At 41.9% G+C, this 17,657-nt stretch overlaps 1 protein-coding gene across 1 annotated transcript in view; it reads right to left on the bottom strand.

The window, feature by feature from the left end:
- Positions 1-12,207: 12,207 nt before the first annotated feature.
- Positions 12,208-17,657, bottom strand: part of LOC138304555 (E3 ubiquitin-protein ligase RNF14-like) — a 108,232-nt gene continuing 102,782 nt past the window's right edge. Inside the window, exon 8 of the mRNA XM_069244708.1 lies at positions 12,208-17,591. Within this exon, the coding sequence (XP_069100809.1) occupies positions 17,534-17,591 (58 nt within the window). The 3' untranslated portion in view covers positions 12,208-17,533. The remainder of the gene's footprint in view (positions 17,592-17,657) is intronic.

Below are 17,657 nucleotides of genomic sequence, written 5' to 3' on the forward strand. Positions count from 1 at the left end.
AGCCATCAGGCTAGCAGCGTCCAGCCGCCCATATTTAGATGTTACAGTTCTATAGGCGGTGTACTGGTGGTGGATTCCTGACAGAGGCAGGATGGCGTAGGACCCAATGGACATCGGACAATGGCAGTGGAACAGAGTAAGTCACAGAAACACATTATACCACAGCCATAGGTGTCCTCCTGCACTACACGACACACCACATACACACTATTGGCCATTGCCAGTCTACCATAACATGTACATGCCGAAAACACATATTACCATACATCCATGACACAGCACACACATTATCGACACTACACCCACACATGACAACAACCAACACACCTACACACTCATCTACACACAAATGTCCCAACTACACACATCTTGACAACGACCAGCACACAACAACCACACTCACCTGAATGTCACACACAGCAACACAACCAAATATACACCACAACAGCAGACCGATATATAAGTGGCTGACAATCACATCACCCACTACACCTCCATCCATCTCACCCAGCCAATCCAATCACACACACACACAGACGTATTGACACACATACACAAAAGGCAGCACAAATTTACAGGTACAAGTCATCTTACAATGTGCACACATGGACATAGGTGTTATCATAACATCATTGTGCTTCCAACATTTATTTGGCAATGAATACTGGCACCATAATGACAGTTGTATATATGTGCGATAGGTGTATTTTACCAGTCTCTCTATCCATTTCTAACACAATTGTCTCCCTGACATATGCATGTCACAGTAATTTAAAAAAAGATTACTGTGATATGTATTTGACTGCAGTGACCCCACAACATATACAGCCATTCTGGGTTCCCTACCTTTGAGCCCGGCGATGGGGGTCGGGGGATGTTTTTCCCCAGAACCAGCGGCAGCAGTGACAGAAGGCGTTGTCCAGTCGAAAACAGAAGTTGAATCGTGGAAAAAAGGCAAGTTTTTACCTCATTCTGCTGCCCCCACCCCCAATCCACCAACTCAGATGTGGGAGTCAGACCGTCAAAGTTGGCCTGGCAGTAAGGTATATCTAAATCTGCATGGTGATGATGGTGGCTGGAGTCCTGCTACCACCGGCTACTTTCAGTGGTGCAGTCAAGGCAGATGAGGATTCCTGGCAGAGACGGCGGGACATAGGCAGTGAATAGCCTATGGGACCGCCACCATCTAAATCAGACAGGTGGACCGCCAAGCCAGCAGACAGGTTTTCTGTAGAAAAAGTGGCGGTGGACCTGTTACTGCCAAGATCTAAATCAGGCCCTAAAACGGTTTTATGAATTTTTTTGGAGGGGAAAATACGTATTGCTCTCCCTCGTTGGAGACAGTATACAAATATATTGTTGCCGGCATTCTGCTGAATCCTAGATCAAGTTTTGAATATCCTCATGAAAGCATGAGAGGAAGTAGATCATAAATATTTCAATAGCTGCAGATGTCTACATATTAAAGGCTGGTTTTCATACAGTTGGGTGGATGCTAAATGTAGGAGCCAAAACATGTTTGGAGTCTTATTGAATCCGCATGGACCCAGTGATGCGGTCCTCTTTTCATAATCAAAAGAGCACATACTTTATTAATGATCTGTGGTTCAGACGTTCGCATACATGGCATATCCTAACGTCTCTGGTTCTGCCTTAGTGCCCTCGCACCCTGAGGTCCAAATATGATAGATATATCAGCTTTTATATAGCGTAATTTTGCGACTGGAATTGCTTCCTAGCACTTTTGGTAGTCCGATTACTCTTCACCTTTTTCTGGGGCTTTCATGTTAAGAGATTCTGATCCAGCATATAATGGTACATCTTGTAATATTCCTTAAGTAGCCACTTCTCACTTATTGAGCAATGGGTGTAGGAATTTTATGTCTAGGTTTTGAGACTGACTCATCAGCTTAGGTGTATGAAAGCTATGACAATGCATCCTCATTGCATGGCAAACGGGAGGCGGTGGGAGCAGGGAGTGGTGGTGTGTTTTTGCAACACTATGTTTCATACAATTATCAATCGTTGTTGAAGGTCAAAGCATTATATGTTAACAGTTCAATGAAAAGATTCATTGGTATGTACGTTCAAGGCTATCGCAGTTCCACTGAATCTCTACACACTGAGGGTAAAAAAAAAAAAAACCCGAGTGATAGTATTTATTAAGTACACGAAATCTGAAAATCCCTGAACTAAGTGGGTTTTCTGTTCAAATTCACCAGATTCACTTGTTATAACATCTGACAAAGGAAAGATAGGCATTGCGTCAGTACATTTGTGTGGAAAACGATACATCGATCTCTACTTTTTTTACACAGACATAAATTACTCCAGGTCTCCAATTGTCTACCCTATTTTTTTTATGACAGACTGGGCAAAGAGATGCAGCCCTGGTTGATGACACCACTTTTTTAACTCCAAAAACCACCTGGAAAGAATAAATGGCACGATGGATCAGCGACTTAAGTGCTCTCTGCTGACCTATTTTTGTGACCTGAATGTTACTAGCTTCAATTCAGACGTGCATCTTTCCGTGAATGATAAAATGAATGAGTATTATTTAATTCGGTAATAGTAAAGCTTGTTATTTCTAAACACATGAAACGATAAAATATTGCCTTTTATTGTTATGATGAAATTATGCACACATTCATAACAATGCAATTGTATTCAGTTTCCTAAAAAACACACAGGGGACCATCTCTGGTGGAGACGTAACCTACTGTTCTCAAAAATGTATGCCACTTTCTCATTTTCTGCTGCATTGCTGAGCAACAAAAATGAAGACCACAGAGTCATCTGAAGGAGAAAGTACCGAGATGCAAAAATCATCACAGAACAAATATGAGGTGAAAAATAACTGTTCAGGCAAAGATGGCTGTGTCAACTTTATTAGTTTCGACCATTAATAATGCTAATATGCGAAATAGAAAAATAACAATATGATAGATCTAGTGTTCCTTATGCACACCTCTTAACAATGTTAAATCTTGCTTCACAACAGTTCTTGCCACGTTTAGCCGTCCTACAACCATAGACACATATGCCAATTGATAAATAGCTGTGCAGTACCAAGGTGCTCAAGCGAGCTTTAATATTGAAACCACACTTTTATCAATGTCGAGATTTTAATTCATTAAGCTATTCATCCTTATTTGACAACAACAGATTAATTTACTTCACTCTTGAGATCACTCGTCTTTAAATCCTTATTTGACATCAAAAAATTCATGTAATTCAATCTTGAAATTTCAGTTCAGTCAAAATCAATCTATTATAACAATAGCCATGATTATTTCGTCACTTCAATTTGTTGTATGGGTGAACCATCTGATTTGATTGACTGCCATCCAGGGAGAAAATGTCTGATCCTGCCTCCCCACAAGGTGTTTGTGTTCGACTAAAGGCACACTAAAGTATCTTGTGGGTGGGGGGGATAGGGGTAATGCCGCAGGGGCACAGAACTGAGACGGTAACATTTGTGGGACTACGGGACAGGCACATAAAAGTATGCATCCTGTAGGTCAAAGGCTACCATCCTGTCATCTGGATCCAGGGCAGACAGAACTCCAGTCAAGTGAGCATTTTGAATTTGACCTTCGTTAAGAAGCCATTTAGTGGGCAAAGACCTAAAATAGGGCAATGGCCTCTGTCCTCCTTCGACAAAAGGAAATACCGGGAGCACCAAAACATCCATACTACTGAGGCTGCCACCCTCTCAAAGGCTTGCACCTCTTGCAGAAATATAGATACTTTTCTGAAAGCTGCTCTGATTTTTGAGGAAGGTGTGAGGGGGTGATAAAGAGATATGCCGACATAACTCTGTGGGACGATCTGAAGGACCCTCTGTCAGAGCTGATGTACTGACACCCTGGGAGAGAATGTTGGATCCGGCCTCCCAAAGGATAGTTACTGCTGCTAAGTGAAACCAATGTGGCTTTGGGGCTAATTCTGCAGGGGTGGGAGATTGAGAAGAATGTTGTCCCTGGTCACCTACGTGATGGCTACTTGATCCCAGACCATGAAAGGACTGGGGGGGGAGGGGACTGCTGCAATGGCAGTGGCCTGGCGGGGTCTACGTGCCAATTGTAGGAAGCTAGTTTCTTGCTGTAGACCTCTGGCAGGCCCTTCAGCCCAAAAACATGGTGCATGTCCTTAAGTGTGACGTACCCTTGCATGAGCAGGGGGCCCCAACAACCCTCAAGACTCCATTCTCTGGGCTTTGTAGGAAGGGTTGAAACTGATGAGGAAACTGTCTGTCAGAGGTGGAAAGGCCCAAGGAACACATTGTGAACCTACCTTCCATAAAGTGTCTCAAGGAAGATGAAATAGTTACTTAAAAGCTAGTTATTATAGCTACCTGCTGATTCCTCACCTTTTGAATATCCCAGGTGTCGGACTGAATCCGTAAAACTTTCAATAGCTTTCTGTGGCAGTAGGGGTCACTGGTTCTGTTTTAGCATTCTGGTGACATCACTGGAGCCACAAAGCGTCCACATATGTGCCCTGACATCAGTTTCCATTCATATTCTTTACAGGCTTTTGAGAAAAACAGATAAGAACAACATCCGATGAACCAGGTGCAATACAATTTACAGACTTGTAACCTTATTTACAAGCTGTACATAGCCACCAACCACGAAACGGGGAGAAGGGTGAGTCAGTGAGACATCTGAAGGTAGGTAGCGTAACGACCAGAAAGATTGTTACCAAAGGCAAGTCACTTTTTCTTCGCATGGCTACTTCTATCTGGAGATTTCTCATATTTGAAAAGATTATTCAAGCACTCCCTGGCCAGGAGGTGGGTGCAAAACTTAGAAATCCTGGAGAACTGAACGTGCAAAGTGACCTTCCCTTCTCACTTCTGATGTTTTGTAAAAGTATCAAGGGAAGCCCAAGTTGAAACCTTGAAGATTTCTGCAAACCACCACCCCTCTGCCAGAGCAGAGGTAAAACACTTTTTCCTAGCAGAATGAACCCTGATGCCTTTTTGCTGTTCTTTGTGGGCCAAGCCACTGCACATTTTGATGTACTTAGTGTTCCAACGGAATAACATCTAGCTGTGTACTGCCTTGTCCATCATATTGCCTACATATCTAATTAACAGATGGTTATCAACTCTGAATTCTTTAGTTCTGTCAACATAAAATGTGACTGGTCTTTTAGGGTCCAGTCTGAGGAGCCTCGCCTCCTCTTTTTTGGAATGAGGCAGGGGAAGGAAGGGTAAAATAATTATGAACTTGCCTAGATGAAGAGGTGCAACCATCTTGGACAGGAAAGCTGCTCTGGTTCTGAGAATCAGGTTGTGAAGAAAGAAGTTCACTTACAAGCCTTGCTGTGTACTGGCAATAAGAAATACGGTCTCAAAAGTAACACGTTGCAATGAGCAACTATGCAAAGGCTCAAGCAGAGCACACATTAAAACAATAGAACAAGATTTGGGACCCACTGTGGCATTATGAATGGTGATGGAGGAAAGTTATTCATGAGATCTTTCAGAGACATGAGAACTATGGTGGATTTGAAGAAGGATGATTGATCCAGGAGACCGAGAAAAGCTGAGAAATAGCTTTTAACTTTGCCTACTGCGCACCCTTGCTAAGCAGTAAGAGGGCAAAGCGTAAGGTGTCTAATAATCAGGCCTGAAACGGGTATATCAAATTGTCTACACTCTACTTGATGAACCTACTCCATCTCCCAAAATAAACTATATTAGTGGAATTCCTGCAGACACAGAGAATGACATCCACCACTTCAGGAGGTAAGGAAAAGGAATTTAGGTTACCCCGCTCAATCTCCAGGCATGAAGGTGGAGGCTCTCGAGGATGGGGTGCAGAACCTGCCCCTGCAACTGAGAGAGACAATCTACTCTGTGAGGGAGGCAGAGGATGAGGTGCATCATTCCACACCCTCGAGGCCAGTCCAGAGCTATCATAGTGACTTGGGCCTGGGAGATGCAGATCTTCCTAAAAACCTGATACATCATGGGATTAGGAGGAAACGCGTAGTGAATTAGAAAGTTCCACTCCAAGCGAAATGCACCCACAATGCTTTCCTCCTTTGGATACTGGAGGGTGCATAATTTAAGGCAGTGAACATTGTTGAGTGTGACAAAGATCCACCAGAGGAGTGCCCCATAAGCTAAATATGTGTTGGACCACCTGTGGATGACAATGTCACTTTGTTATCAGCTAGACGGCACAGACAGGACTAGCTGTTCACATATTCAGTACATTGGCCAGGTGGTTGGCTATCAACCAAATCTGATGGTGCTGCACCTAGAACAAGAGTCGCAGAGCTTTCCAGCAGAGAAGGTGCAACCTTACTCTACAGTGTTTGTTTATATACCACCTAGTGGTCATATTGTCTGTCAAGATGTGGACAGACTAGCCACAAGGAGAAAACACAAAGGCCTTGAGCACCAGCCTGATAGCCTATAACACCAGCAGATTGATGTGCAGACGTCTGATCTCAAGTTCTCCAGGTGAGCACCCCAGCCTAGGAAGGAAGCATCCATGATGACTTTTGCCACTAACTGTGGGGGCTGGAGCAGCTTCCCTTGATTCATATTGCCTTCTACCACTCTAAATTTGGCACAATGTCCATGGAGATCGTGATGGATTTCTGCCATGTTGAAGCTTCTGTCCACAGAGACACCACAGGAGGGTATTCAGTTGTAGTATGTGCGAGTGAGCAACAGAATGCAGGAAGCTAGCAGGCATAAGACCATCAGGAGAGGCACTTGCACTCCATTCTAAAAGTTCAGAATCATAGCCTGGTTGTCTTGAATCTTCTGTAGAGGGGAAGGGCTCAACTCAAAAGAGAGATCCATAAGTGTGGACTAGACTTTCTGGGAACTGCCTAAACGTTTTAAGACATGCATTGCGGCAAAGGGACAAAAATGTTTTTGTGAGTTTAGCCACTAAACCCAGAGTTTTGCCTGGACTGGATGACCTTGTTTGCTGCAGCTTGGGCATCTTGTACCACCTATTAGAAATAGGGCTGGAGGTGGTACAGCAAGTTAGATACGTCTAGCTGGGTCATGTCGCAGAATGCAGGTATGCAACATCCCATGAGGCAGGTGGCATTTATGGATTTGAGAACTGCGCTGCCTTTTTTTACTTTCTCAGACGGAATTGTAGGGAAAGGGTTCAGCGAGAGCATGAACTAGTAGGATGCCTGGACTACAAGGCTCTCTTGGGACAGGTGTGCTGGACTGAATTGCCCTGGGTGAGCCTGTATCTTTATGCAATTACTTAGTGCACAGTAGTGAAAGATGTTGGTTTCTCCCACACTGCCAAAATGGCCTCAGTAATGGCTTCATAAAAGGAACTAAGGGAGTCAACAGAATGGGATGTAGTATGACGCATTTGAGTCAAAATGTTTGCCTTGGTTTCCATGGAGGGAAGCTGAAGTTCCAATGTTTATGGCACCTTTTTAATAATGGTGTGATAAGATGTTACCTCAACTGTAAGCAATCCAGGAGGAGAATATAGTTCCCATTCAGACAAGGTGTCTAGCCCACTAGTATCCTTCAGTCCTGCATAGTCTCGATCCAAGGTCGAAGACAGGCAGTCTCCGTATCTAGACAGTTATCTTCGATAGGGTCAGAGTTCCCAAAAAATAATCTTTCCACTATGAGGCGCTGAGCCTCACTACTTGATTGTTGTCAAGGAGGAAACCCTATTAAAGGCAATTGTCAGGTCTCTGGGTTGCAGGAGTCTGCTACAGAGTCTTCTGTGCTGTTTGTGGAGCTGGTGGTGTCATGTGCTGTACCGGAGAAGTCCATGTCAACAGCTCGTCTGGTGGTGAAGAGACCAACAGTATGCTAGGAGCCGGCGGCATTAAGCCTGTGGCATAGACTGGCACCGTAGCTGTCGTCAGGGCCAATGTGGTCTGTGGTAATAACAAGAATGTAGTAAAAGCAGACACAAAGTACGGCGGTAGGATGGGTCCAAACTCATTCCATGGAGCCTGAAGGCACTGCAGGGGGGACAGTGACGGGGGAGACTATGGCTTGTTGTAAAATGCCAACCAATGCATTAAGGAACAGAGCTGGATCAATTCTGGGGTCAGGAACCTGTGGAAAGGCTAACCTGGCTGGGGCCTTGTTGCTGGCACCACAATCGGTCGGACATTTGGGATATTTAAAAGATAAAACCATCCCTCACAATCACCCTTTTCCTTGAGGAATACCTGCACGTCTCCAGAAAAGCGTGTTTCTATCTACATGAGACAACGAAGCACCACATTAGTGCCGACTGCTCAAACGTTCAGTAGTGTCCTGACCAGCACAAATTACCAATTTGGCTGCATCCTGGCCATATTGAATGGTTTGCGCCAAGAAGGTCCTGAACTCTTTAGGGACCACCGGAAAGATCTCACTGGTCATAATACACAAGGTGTATGCATAATGGCATAAAATGCACACTGCATTATCTGCCTTCAGTGCCAAACAGGCCAAAATAGAACATTTGCTTTTTGCAGACCTCAATCCTTTTTTACTTCCTGTTTAGAGTACTGGGGAACGCATTGAGATTCACTTTGCTGGTGGAAGCCTGGACCACTAAACTTGTAGGTTGTTGCATTACAAAATCAGTTGTCGGTCTGTTGAGTATGTTCACCTGCCTGCTCATCAGTGGGCAACAGCAAGGCTTGGCCAAGTATAAGGTAAATGCAAGGGCTCAGATGACGCTGACCCAGGGTGCAAAGCCTCAGAAAATTTACCTGTTTTGACTTCAACAGAAGGCAGCTGTATGTCCATGACAGTAACTGCTTGTCTGATCACTACGGAAAATGAAGCTTTCTCCTCCGTTGGTGAGGGTGGGGGGGGGGGGGGGCGCGAAGGGAAGTATCAAAGGGAACTATCAAGCTCATTGGCCTCCCACAACTTCAACTACATAAACTATCATTGTAATTTGGGGGTAAATTATCCTCATTGTCGTTATCAAGTGGTGGCAAACTATGGTAGAATTTAAGCCTAAAAGATGATAGGGTGTCTGAGGAGGGCTCAGTGGAAAAGGAAGTGTTTTGCCTCAAACAGATCATGTGGGAACTGGGTGCGCTTGAGTGGAGTTAATGCATCACTTCACTTATGGTCAAGACGGATTCTACTCGGGGTCAGACACCAAGGTCAGAAGGGAATCTACCTCTGGCACCAGAAACATGAGTCTTTGAGCCCAAATAGCAGTCAGCACTAGAGTTGGTGCTTAACCAGAAATAAGTTCCAGGGGCTCAGGCCCCCAACATAGATCCTCCGATTGTACCCATACTGGAGGTCATGCGTACCATTGGGGCCCAAAGACGGTTCCTTAAAGGAATCAACTTTCTGCTGTTGCACCGTTGGTCCAAGGAATTCTGGACACTGCAGGATGAGTTGTGGAATCAACTTCTCAATCAAAGATCGAGAGAGGGATCTATTTGTACCTTACCACCCTTCCAGCTTCTTTTTGGACAAAGTGGCAGGATGAGGTAGAGTACTGCTGAGACTTATTATGCTTCTTCGCCTTGGACGACGACCTAGCGGATGACTTGCACCAAGTAGAAGACGGCAGGAAAGCAGCTTTTTGGCATGGTTAGCCCCCACTTTTTGCCAGGTATCTGGTGTGATTTCGACTGAAAGTGCACTGGGTTGCTGCTAATCAGGTCGTCAGTGTCAGAGCTCCATCCCAAAACTACAGTTGCTTCCCCAATTGGTAAACTTTTTAGCACCCTTGGTGTGTCCGTAGTAAATGGTACCCCTGGTACCTAAGGGCCTGGGGTATTAAAGGGGGTCCCCTAAGGGGTGCAGCACGGATTGTGGCAACCTAAGTGACCCCTCACCAAACACGTGACAGGCTGCCATTGTAGGCTGAGTGTCTTGGTGCAGACAAAAGTGAAAAAACACGACATGGCACATGGCCTCTAACACTGCATGCCATATACGTAAGTCATGCCTCTAAGAGGCTTTACAACCCTTAGGTAGGGTGCATTATGATACAAGTGAGGGCATATCTGCATGAGCAGATATGCCCCGGCTGTGACTTTCTCAATTCTCAGACAGAGACCAGGGAAGCCATTTCAAATGCATTTACTGGACATTGGTCAATACAAGTTCCCCAGCTACATGATGGCTTCACTGAAGATAGGGATGTTTGGTATCAAGCATCTCATATTAATGAACCCACACTGATGCCAGTTTTGGATTTACCAATACATGCACCCAGAAGGCGCCTTATAGGTGGCCCCTGAAAACCTACCAACTACTAGTGTGTTGACTAAATATTCATGACCAGTTCAGCCGCTCTAGACAAGGCTCTTGGAGGCTGGAGGCAGAAGCCTGCACTGGGCGGGGGTGTGAAGCTTCAAAGGCCAATCTGCCTTTGTAATGCAACCCAGGTCTCTCCAGATGGCGGAGATGATGAACCCCCCTGTCCTGACCCCACTTCTTGGATGCAAGGCACGCAGGAAAATTTGTTAGATTAGGAAGTATAGGTAGTAAAGTTCTACACTTGAATTAAGTCTTGGTTTTCATAGTAGTCTGTCACTTTGCTTAAACCGTCAATACAAGTTAGTTGTTCTTGTCTTGCTAATATTAAGCAGTGCTTTCAGGTCTAAAAATATTAAGCAGTACTTTCAGGTCTAACGGTTGAGACTTACCCAAGTGAATTCAGATCAGCAGTTCCAGCACTGAAGAGCTAGATCCAACTGCCAGTACTGGCCAGTTTTTAAGAACAAGAAAGTGAATAGAATTCCTCCTACTAATTGAATTAACGCCAAGGAGGTCTTTTATGCCTTCCCAGAATTTCTTTATCAATCTTTAGTATTACTTTGAGGCAGCTTGTATCTGTAGCTCTGGGATCAATTGGGATAGACAATGTCTCTATTGGAAGTGGCTGCCCTTCCTTCAAGAAGGTAAAGGAATGATTTCCACCTCGGGATCTTGTTATGCAAAGCTCTGCATGGTTAAAGTCATCTGTTCTACACGTTGAAACAAAGTGTCTGAAGCAAAAGGGCAAGGCCACTATAATCTATGGTAATCCACAGGCAGGACTGAAGCTGACCCTCGTACACTCAACATCCTTCTGCAAGCTTTTAATTGGCATCACACTTCCTACTACTACTATAGGGATGTGATACCACACTACCATCAGTCCACCCAAGTATCTAGCAGGAATGTGCGGTTGCCAGGGATTGGTATATTTACTTCAAACTCTTGAGGCCCAATAATCAACTGCCAAACTTCCTCATTAGAGCTCCATCACCTCCTTTGAGTAACATTTCAAGCCTGCTAGCATGGACTCAGTCATTAATTAAATCAAAACCAGTTGGAGGCTTTAATTTACTGTCAGATGTCCAGCCTTGCAAATAAATACTTGAAATGCCCTAAAGGTAGGGGATTAAATAGTTGCATCCCACACGTACGTCATGTAATACTGGGCCACAAGGCTTGGTACTATTAAGTGTTGGTGATAAGAAATAATCATACCTTTCTGATGCAAATTCTTATTAAATCTCCACAAAAGGGAACCTAACCCCCAAAGGTTTCATTTGGTTGAAGCCCTTTGGACTCAAGATTGGTTTTGATGCCTTGGGGTGGGAAACCTACCCCTGAAATTTCTTCCTTGCTTGGAGCACTATACTTTTTAAGGAGGGAAGGTGTAGTCAATGAGACACAGACATTATATCCCAGATTCAAACTATACACTCATATTACATGTCATGTGAGTGGCAGGTTTTGATTAGTTATGGTGCACGTGATGCATTGCAGAGTGTACATACAAAAAGAGTGCCTTGAAAATTATGTCGTCAGAAAGATAATAGCCACAGAATTGTTCTGTGTGTCAGTCATCACACAGCTTCATGGAGGACAAGGGAAATTTATTCTTCTGTACGTTTATTACAAAATGTTAGGTAACGCACCTCAAAACACATTGCAGACCGTAATGCGCAAGGCTTGACACCATCCTCACTCTCACTCCACTCCACTCCACTCACCCACCCCACCCCACTCTACTCTTCTTCATGGACCTTCAGAGATCATGCCAGTACAGTGAAGTACAAGCTGGCCAACAAAGTGGCATAACAAGTCCAACTCTGTGTCTCTTTGAAGAGAAAGCAGATATAACAATTAATAAAGTGGCTACTGAAGGTCTCCCATAAAGGTAATGAAAAGATTGAGAACATATGCCCAAAGATTTTTTATTAAAAAAATAAACAAACGCAGTGTTTTAAATAAAATATTTTATTTATTTGCTTTTACCATGAACTTAAAATTATATTTATTAATTTTACACAGCCAGCCGATAGTGCAACATTTTTAGGGTTAACCTCAGAAAGTATGCGAAAAGTACAAACTTTAGTTACTTAACTCACTTGACGCGAAGTGCTCCTCAAACAAACTGCAAATAAATGTAACCACCAGAGCTGAGTGGACCAAAAGAAACAAAACGAGTCTCTATACTTCCTTCCCTGTACCATAATTAAGTTGACATTTTAAGGTGAATGAACATTTTTCAGGTTATCGCATAAATGCAAAGCACTTACCGATCTGACAATTCACCATTATTTATTTGTGCTGCTTTTTTTTTTTTTTTTAAACCAAAGAAATGTAAAATAGTGTGGGTTGCACCGTGCAGTCCAACCACATCAATAAAAAATGATGTGTGGATAAACAGATTGTTGTCTGCAAGCAACTTACTAGTTTATGTTCAATGTTTTGTTTGATTTAAGATGAAGGTCTTAACCAGTACTACATTTAAAATGCTTTAAATGATATATCTAAACAGGGTGCTTTTGTAACAGCAGAGATAAACATAGCACTATCTAACATACTTAGGTTTTGATTTACAAATGGCTAAAGCGCCTACAGGGAATAACTTTGCATCCTCCCCGGCCGTGCTGCTCTGGGAACTATGGTACATTTATGTAGTCTGGGCACAGTACTGTGAACGGGTCGGTAACATTAGAAAACTGAAAAAAATACAGATTTGGTATTATAGACGTGCTCGATAAAAAAAAAAAGATCTTTGTGACACAAAAAGCTTACTGGCAGTTTGTGGGGGGAGGTTCCCACTACTCTTCTAAATGTAACCAATCTACCAAAGCATTACCGATGCAGGTACATAACCTTAATAAAATCTTGATGGATGAAAAATATAGGCCCTTATTATGACAAACTGGTAACACAGGTACACATTTAACAGGACCTTGCACCTCACTCCCCTACCACTTTCATCTACATATTATTGAGATTTACTCCTAAAAGCACAACAGACTGGCTCCGTATCATCACCTCTGAAGTATATAGATGACAAAGAATGACCTGTGCGCCAGCCTCACCTTCCATTCTCAGAGGAAAAGCCTATTTGTTAGTGGGATGATTAAAATGTACAAATAAACAAAGGAAAGCCAGCATTCCTAAAGTAACATTTATTTGTGCAAGAGGTACACGTCCAGAAAGATTCAAAAAGATTTGGTGAGGTTTATATAAGAAAGCAATAGCATTTTAAACCACTGCTCTCTGCATTCCAAGACGGTTTTTTCATGAAAATAAAGTTAGGTAATCACCATAAAACAGACTGGGTTTAAAAATAACACCACAAAATCATGTTTGACTTGATATGTTAACATTTGTTTGTGACTCTAAGGCTGTTACATTATGGGTGCAAGTATGAATGCTCAACAAAACAGTCAAAATTGTTTGCATGTGTAACATAAGTCTTTCTACTTCTGCTATTAATACCCTTTTGCTGTCCCCAAGAAGGATAATAAACTGCATTTTTTTAGAACACTTGTATTACCTAAGGAAGGTTTATAATCATTTAAGGGGTCACTTTTGGTATAATTTTGCAGATCATCAGCCTGCCTCTTATATCAAGTAAAATGAATGGGTGCCACGCCATAAGTCAGGGCAGCCTTCAAGAGCAAGCATTAAGAAATTTAAAAGCGATGTTTCATCAGCACTGAGAAGTCATGGAGCAGATAAAGTGAAAGACACACCAGACAAGACAAAATATTCCGACTAGGGATCTTTTTTAAACTGAAGACTGTGTCTTTTTAGTGAAAACTCGCTAGGAATAATAGAACTACTTTCTGAATTATACAAACGTATCTGTAAAGGAAGGATAAAGTTGGTCTAAGATGGGACATCTACAGGTCAGACCAAAACGACGCATTTCAATCTGTTTGCGCCATGAATGAGATTAACATATGCAGCCCTTTGGTAATTTTGTTTTCGGAAGGGAACAACTCAGGGCTTCAATAACCAAGGGTCTGTTTTTTCCCTAGCTGCATTTCCTTGATTTTATTATTTTTTAGCCATTTATTACTCACCATAGCCATCACAATGGGTGAGGTAGGTCCAGTGATATAACACTTTCACTGGAACAGCTTATCTTATAAATAACCACTCCCTTCATTTTTATTTTTTATTTTTACAAAAAAATACACCACATTTCTCTATTTGAATGTTTTGGCGTGCTTAAAAAGTTTTCAGATATTTACCAGAAGAATCATTCATGTTCTTTAGCAGAAGACAACAGCATGATCAACTGAGGTTTATGGTAAAGTTTCCTCAAATGAGAAAAGCTTTAGCAACATGCACAATTTCACACTTTTCGTTGGGAAAAAATAGCTTCACTGCCACGAAGTTGTGCATGTTTGCTTTAGAACTGAATTTCATCTTACTTGAAATCTTGTTACACAGAGACCATAATAAAAAAAAAAACAGAAAAATAATAATGATGACCTTAATCACATGGTATGCAGCAATAGATGTGATTACCTGATGACACACAGTTAATGTTTCTAATTTTCAAGGAGTCCTACTGAGCCCCAGCACTGCCCCAAACATTTCTAAGGAAACATAAACCATAAAAAGTGACTCTAGTCCTTAATGTGGAAATGCCTGTTCCATTAACAATGAACATCTGGATTGGGAGAAGCGTGGTCACCACTGCAGCTTTCACAAATCATAAGTACAATTTACACTGATGGGCCATGCCAGACGAAAAAGTATTGTGGTTTCCACCTATGATCTCAGCTATTTTCAATGAAAGGGATCAATTTCATGTGGGAAATTCCAGCAGGAGGTCGATGGGGAAGTGGGACTTTGGACTACAAATTTTTGTCCTGGATTTCCCAAAATAAATTTTTTCCCAAAGAATTTTAGAAGGAGCCACCTGACATAGAGCTCATTTAAGCACAGACATAGGCCATCTCAGGGTTTAAACAGCATTTGGGAAGCTTTAGGTTTCAGCTAAGCAATGGCCAAATCATCTCTAAACATATCATGATGGCAAACTATTGGCTAATTATACAACTGTAAAATGCAAACCCAGAACTACGACGGTTTCAAAAGTGCAGATTTAATTGTTTATGTACGTTTTAGGACATTCATTTTAAAAATAAATAAGAATTTTACTCAAAATATGTTAAAGACATATATTTTGGTTTTGCTTTTAATATGTGTCAGAACATTCATGGTGCTCCAAATTCACAACCAAGGGTATTCACGTCAAAAACAGGCAGGTTTTGGAAGAGTGATGCAAAGAGACTCTGCCAATTTCTAAAAAAGGGAGAAACAGGGCACGGAGCACTCTGCACTGTGTTTATAGCAAAACCCTGGTATTCAGTAAAGTCATCGACGATCCACTCCCAAAGTTTAAAACCTCTAGGAGCAATATTTTCAAGAAACAAAATGTTGAGGACATCATTTCAAAAGTTCATATAACGGAAAGTGGGAGGTTGTGCTTATAAATCAGTCACTGGGGCATTTTTGTGCTCCGCCTGTATGATAATAAAAAATAAAAAAACTTAAATGGTGCCTCACAAATTGAGACTCTGGCATAATCTACGATAAAGAGGTGATGATCTTATGGTCATAATATGTATCATAAAAATAAAGGCCTTTTTGAAAAATTTCTATGCTAGAGACATTACATATATACGCTCTTGAAGATAGAAGGATTAAAGGCTGAAGTGGCTTGTTGGTTGGTATTGCAGTTTGTGAACCTAAAAAGTAGAGCCATTTTGCAAATATTTTTTCAATAGAAGATCTCTTACCCATAACGTCATAAATAGGCCACACAATAATATTGAAATCCTAGCTTTCATCGTAGGAAATCAGCTCTAATAAACACATCATCCAAAATGATTCTATTTCACTAATGAAAATTACCATTGATAAACGGATTTCCGCAGCTTACTTTTGTGTGCAATAAAACTTACAGGAGTAAGTAAAAAAGAAAGAACATTTAACCAAGCAATGGTTGTCTCATAAAGAAAACATTCACACAGACAACCAGATGTTCTGCTGGCACGTAGACCTAGTGGGTATTCAGCTCAAGTTATTACTTGTTAGTACTTTACAGGAGCCTGTATTGATGCTGAACTCCACATTCTCTCAATAAATAACTATGAAGTCCTTTCTGGTTGGCGCAGGAGCTTCCAAAACTTTGAAGACCAATGGCACAGTTTAGTGTGATTTCACAGCAGACCATTCAAAAGAAAAAAAGGATCTTTTCAATCAGATTTTTAGTACATATAGGAAGGAGAACAGCATGCTCAGAAGATTCAGGAAAACTTTTAACTGTACCCACATTTTGTTATGTGCCTTCTGAATGGTCGTGGATTTTCTTATGCATTTTGGAATATGTGTGTTGGTGATTCTTAACTACGTTCAGATTGTGTCAATTACACCATAGTGCAGTTTAACAGCACCACTGTGTGTGTTTACATGGCATGCAAATCTAATGTTCGCAAGCTGAGCCGATCTGAGAGGGCTGGAAAATGGAACCCTTTCAGACGCCACTCAATGGAGGCAGCAGACATGCACGTTTGCTCAAACTACTTTCTTTGTGTGCCTTATTCCATTCTCTAGAGGGTTCCGTAGTTTTGATACTACTTCAAACCTCAGATCCTGCACTGAGGCTGGAAGTGAAGAGAGGGCGGCAGGGCAGCTGAGAGTGAGTCACAGTGGGGATGAGTCGCAATGACACTGACCCCCTGCAATGACTCCGAATGAAATAGACTCAACGAAACAATTACGTTGCCTAGTCCAGATCTCAAGCAAAATATATTTGCATTTTCTACAATTTTTTCATTTTTGTAGTAGAACAAAACTGTGGTTTAGTAGCCAGTTTCAGCACGTTTCTCTAAAAATTACAGTACCATATTATTATTGTGTAGCAAAGAAATATTTTTGGTGCTTTATGCCACGTGTCTGCCTGGCAGAATATATATATACTGTACCCAGAATCACCTATTCAGTAACACATTTCAACCTCAAACAATCCATAACATGAATTATAATACCTGCTATTCCTTTTTTCCTAATTCTAGTATTATGTGCCTTCAGTTGCCAACTTACATAAAAAGTGAAGAGTTTAACAAGTTCTTTCATTGATTTAGGAATATTGACATGCCTGGCTTCCTGCAGCCATAATAACTGCTGTTTAAGCATTTTGCATGATTAAAGTGCGATAACAGGAAAATCATTGAGCTGCATCTGTCATTCGTGCGCTCCTCCTTTTTATGGTTTCAAAAACCTTTGTTAAATGTCATCAATGGCGTCCCAAATGTCATCATCCCGTTCCAAGGCAAGAAACAACCTGAAGAAAATTCAGAATTTTTTTCTGGTTAGCAAGTTCTCTTTAAATATCAACAGTTTACAAATA

This window comes from Pleurodeles waltl, chromosome 7 (genome assembly GCF_031143425.1).
Source record: "Pleurodeles waltl isolate 20211129_DDA chromosome 7, aPleWal1.hap1.20221129, whole genome shotgun sequence".
Classification (NCBI taxonomy): domain Eukaryota; kingdom Metazoa; phylum Chordata; class Amphibia; order Caudata; family Salamandridae; genus Pleurodeles; species Pleurodeles waltl.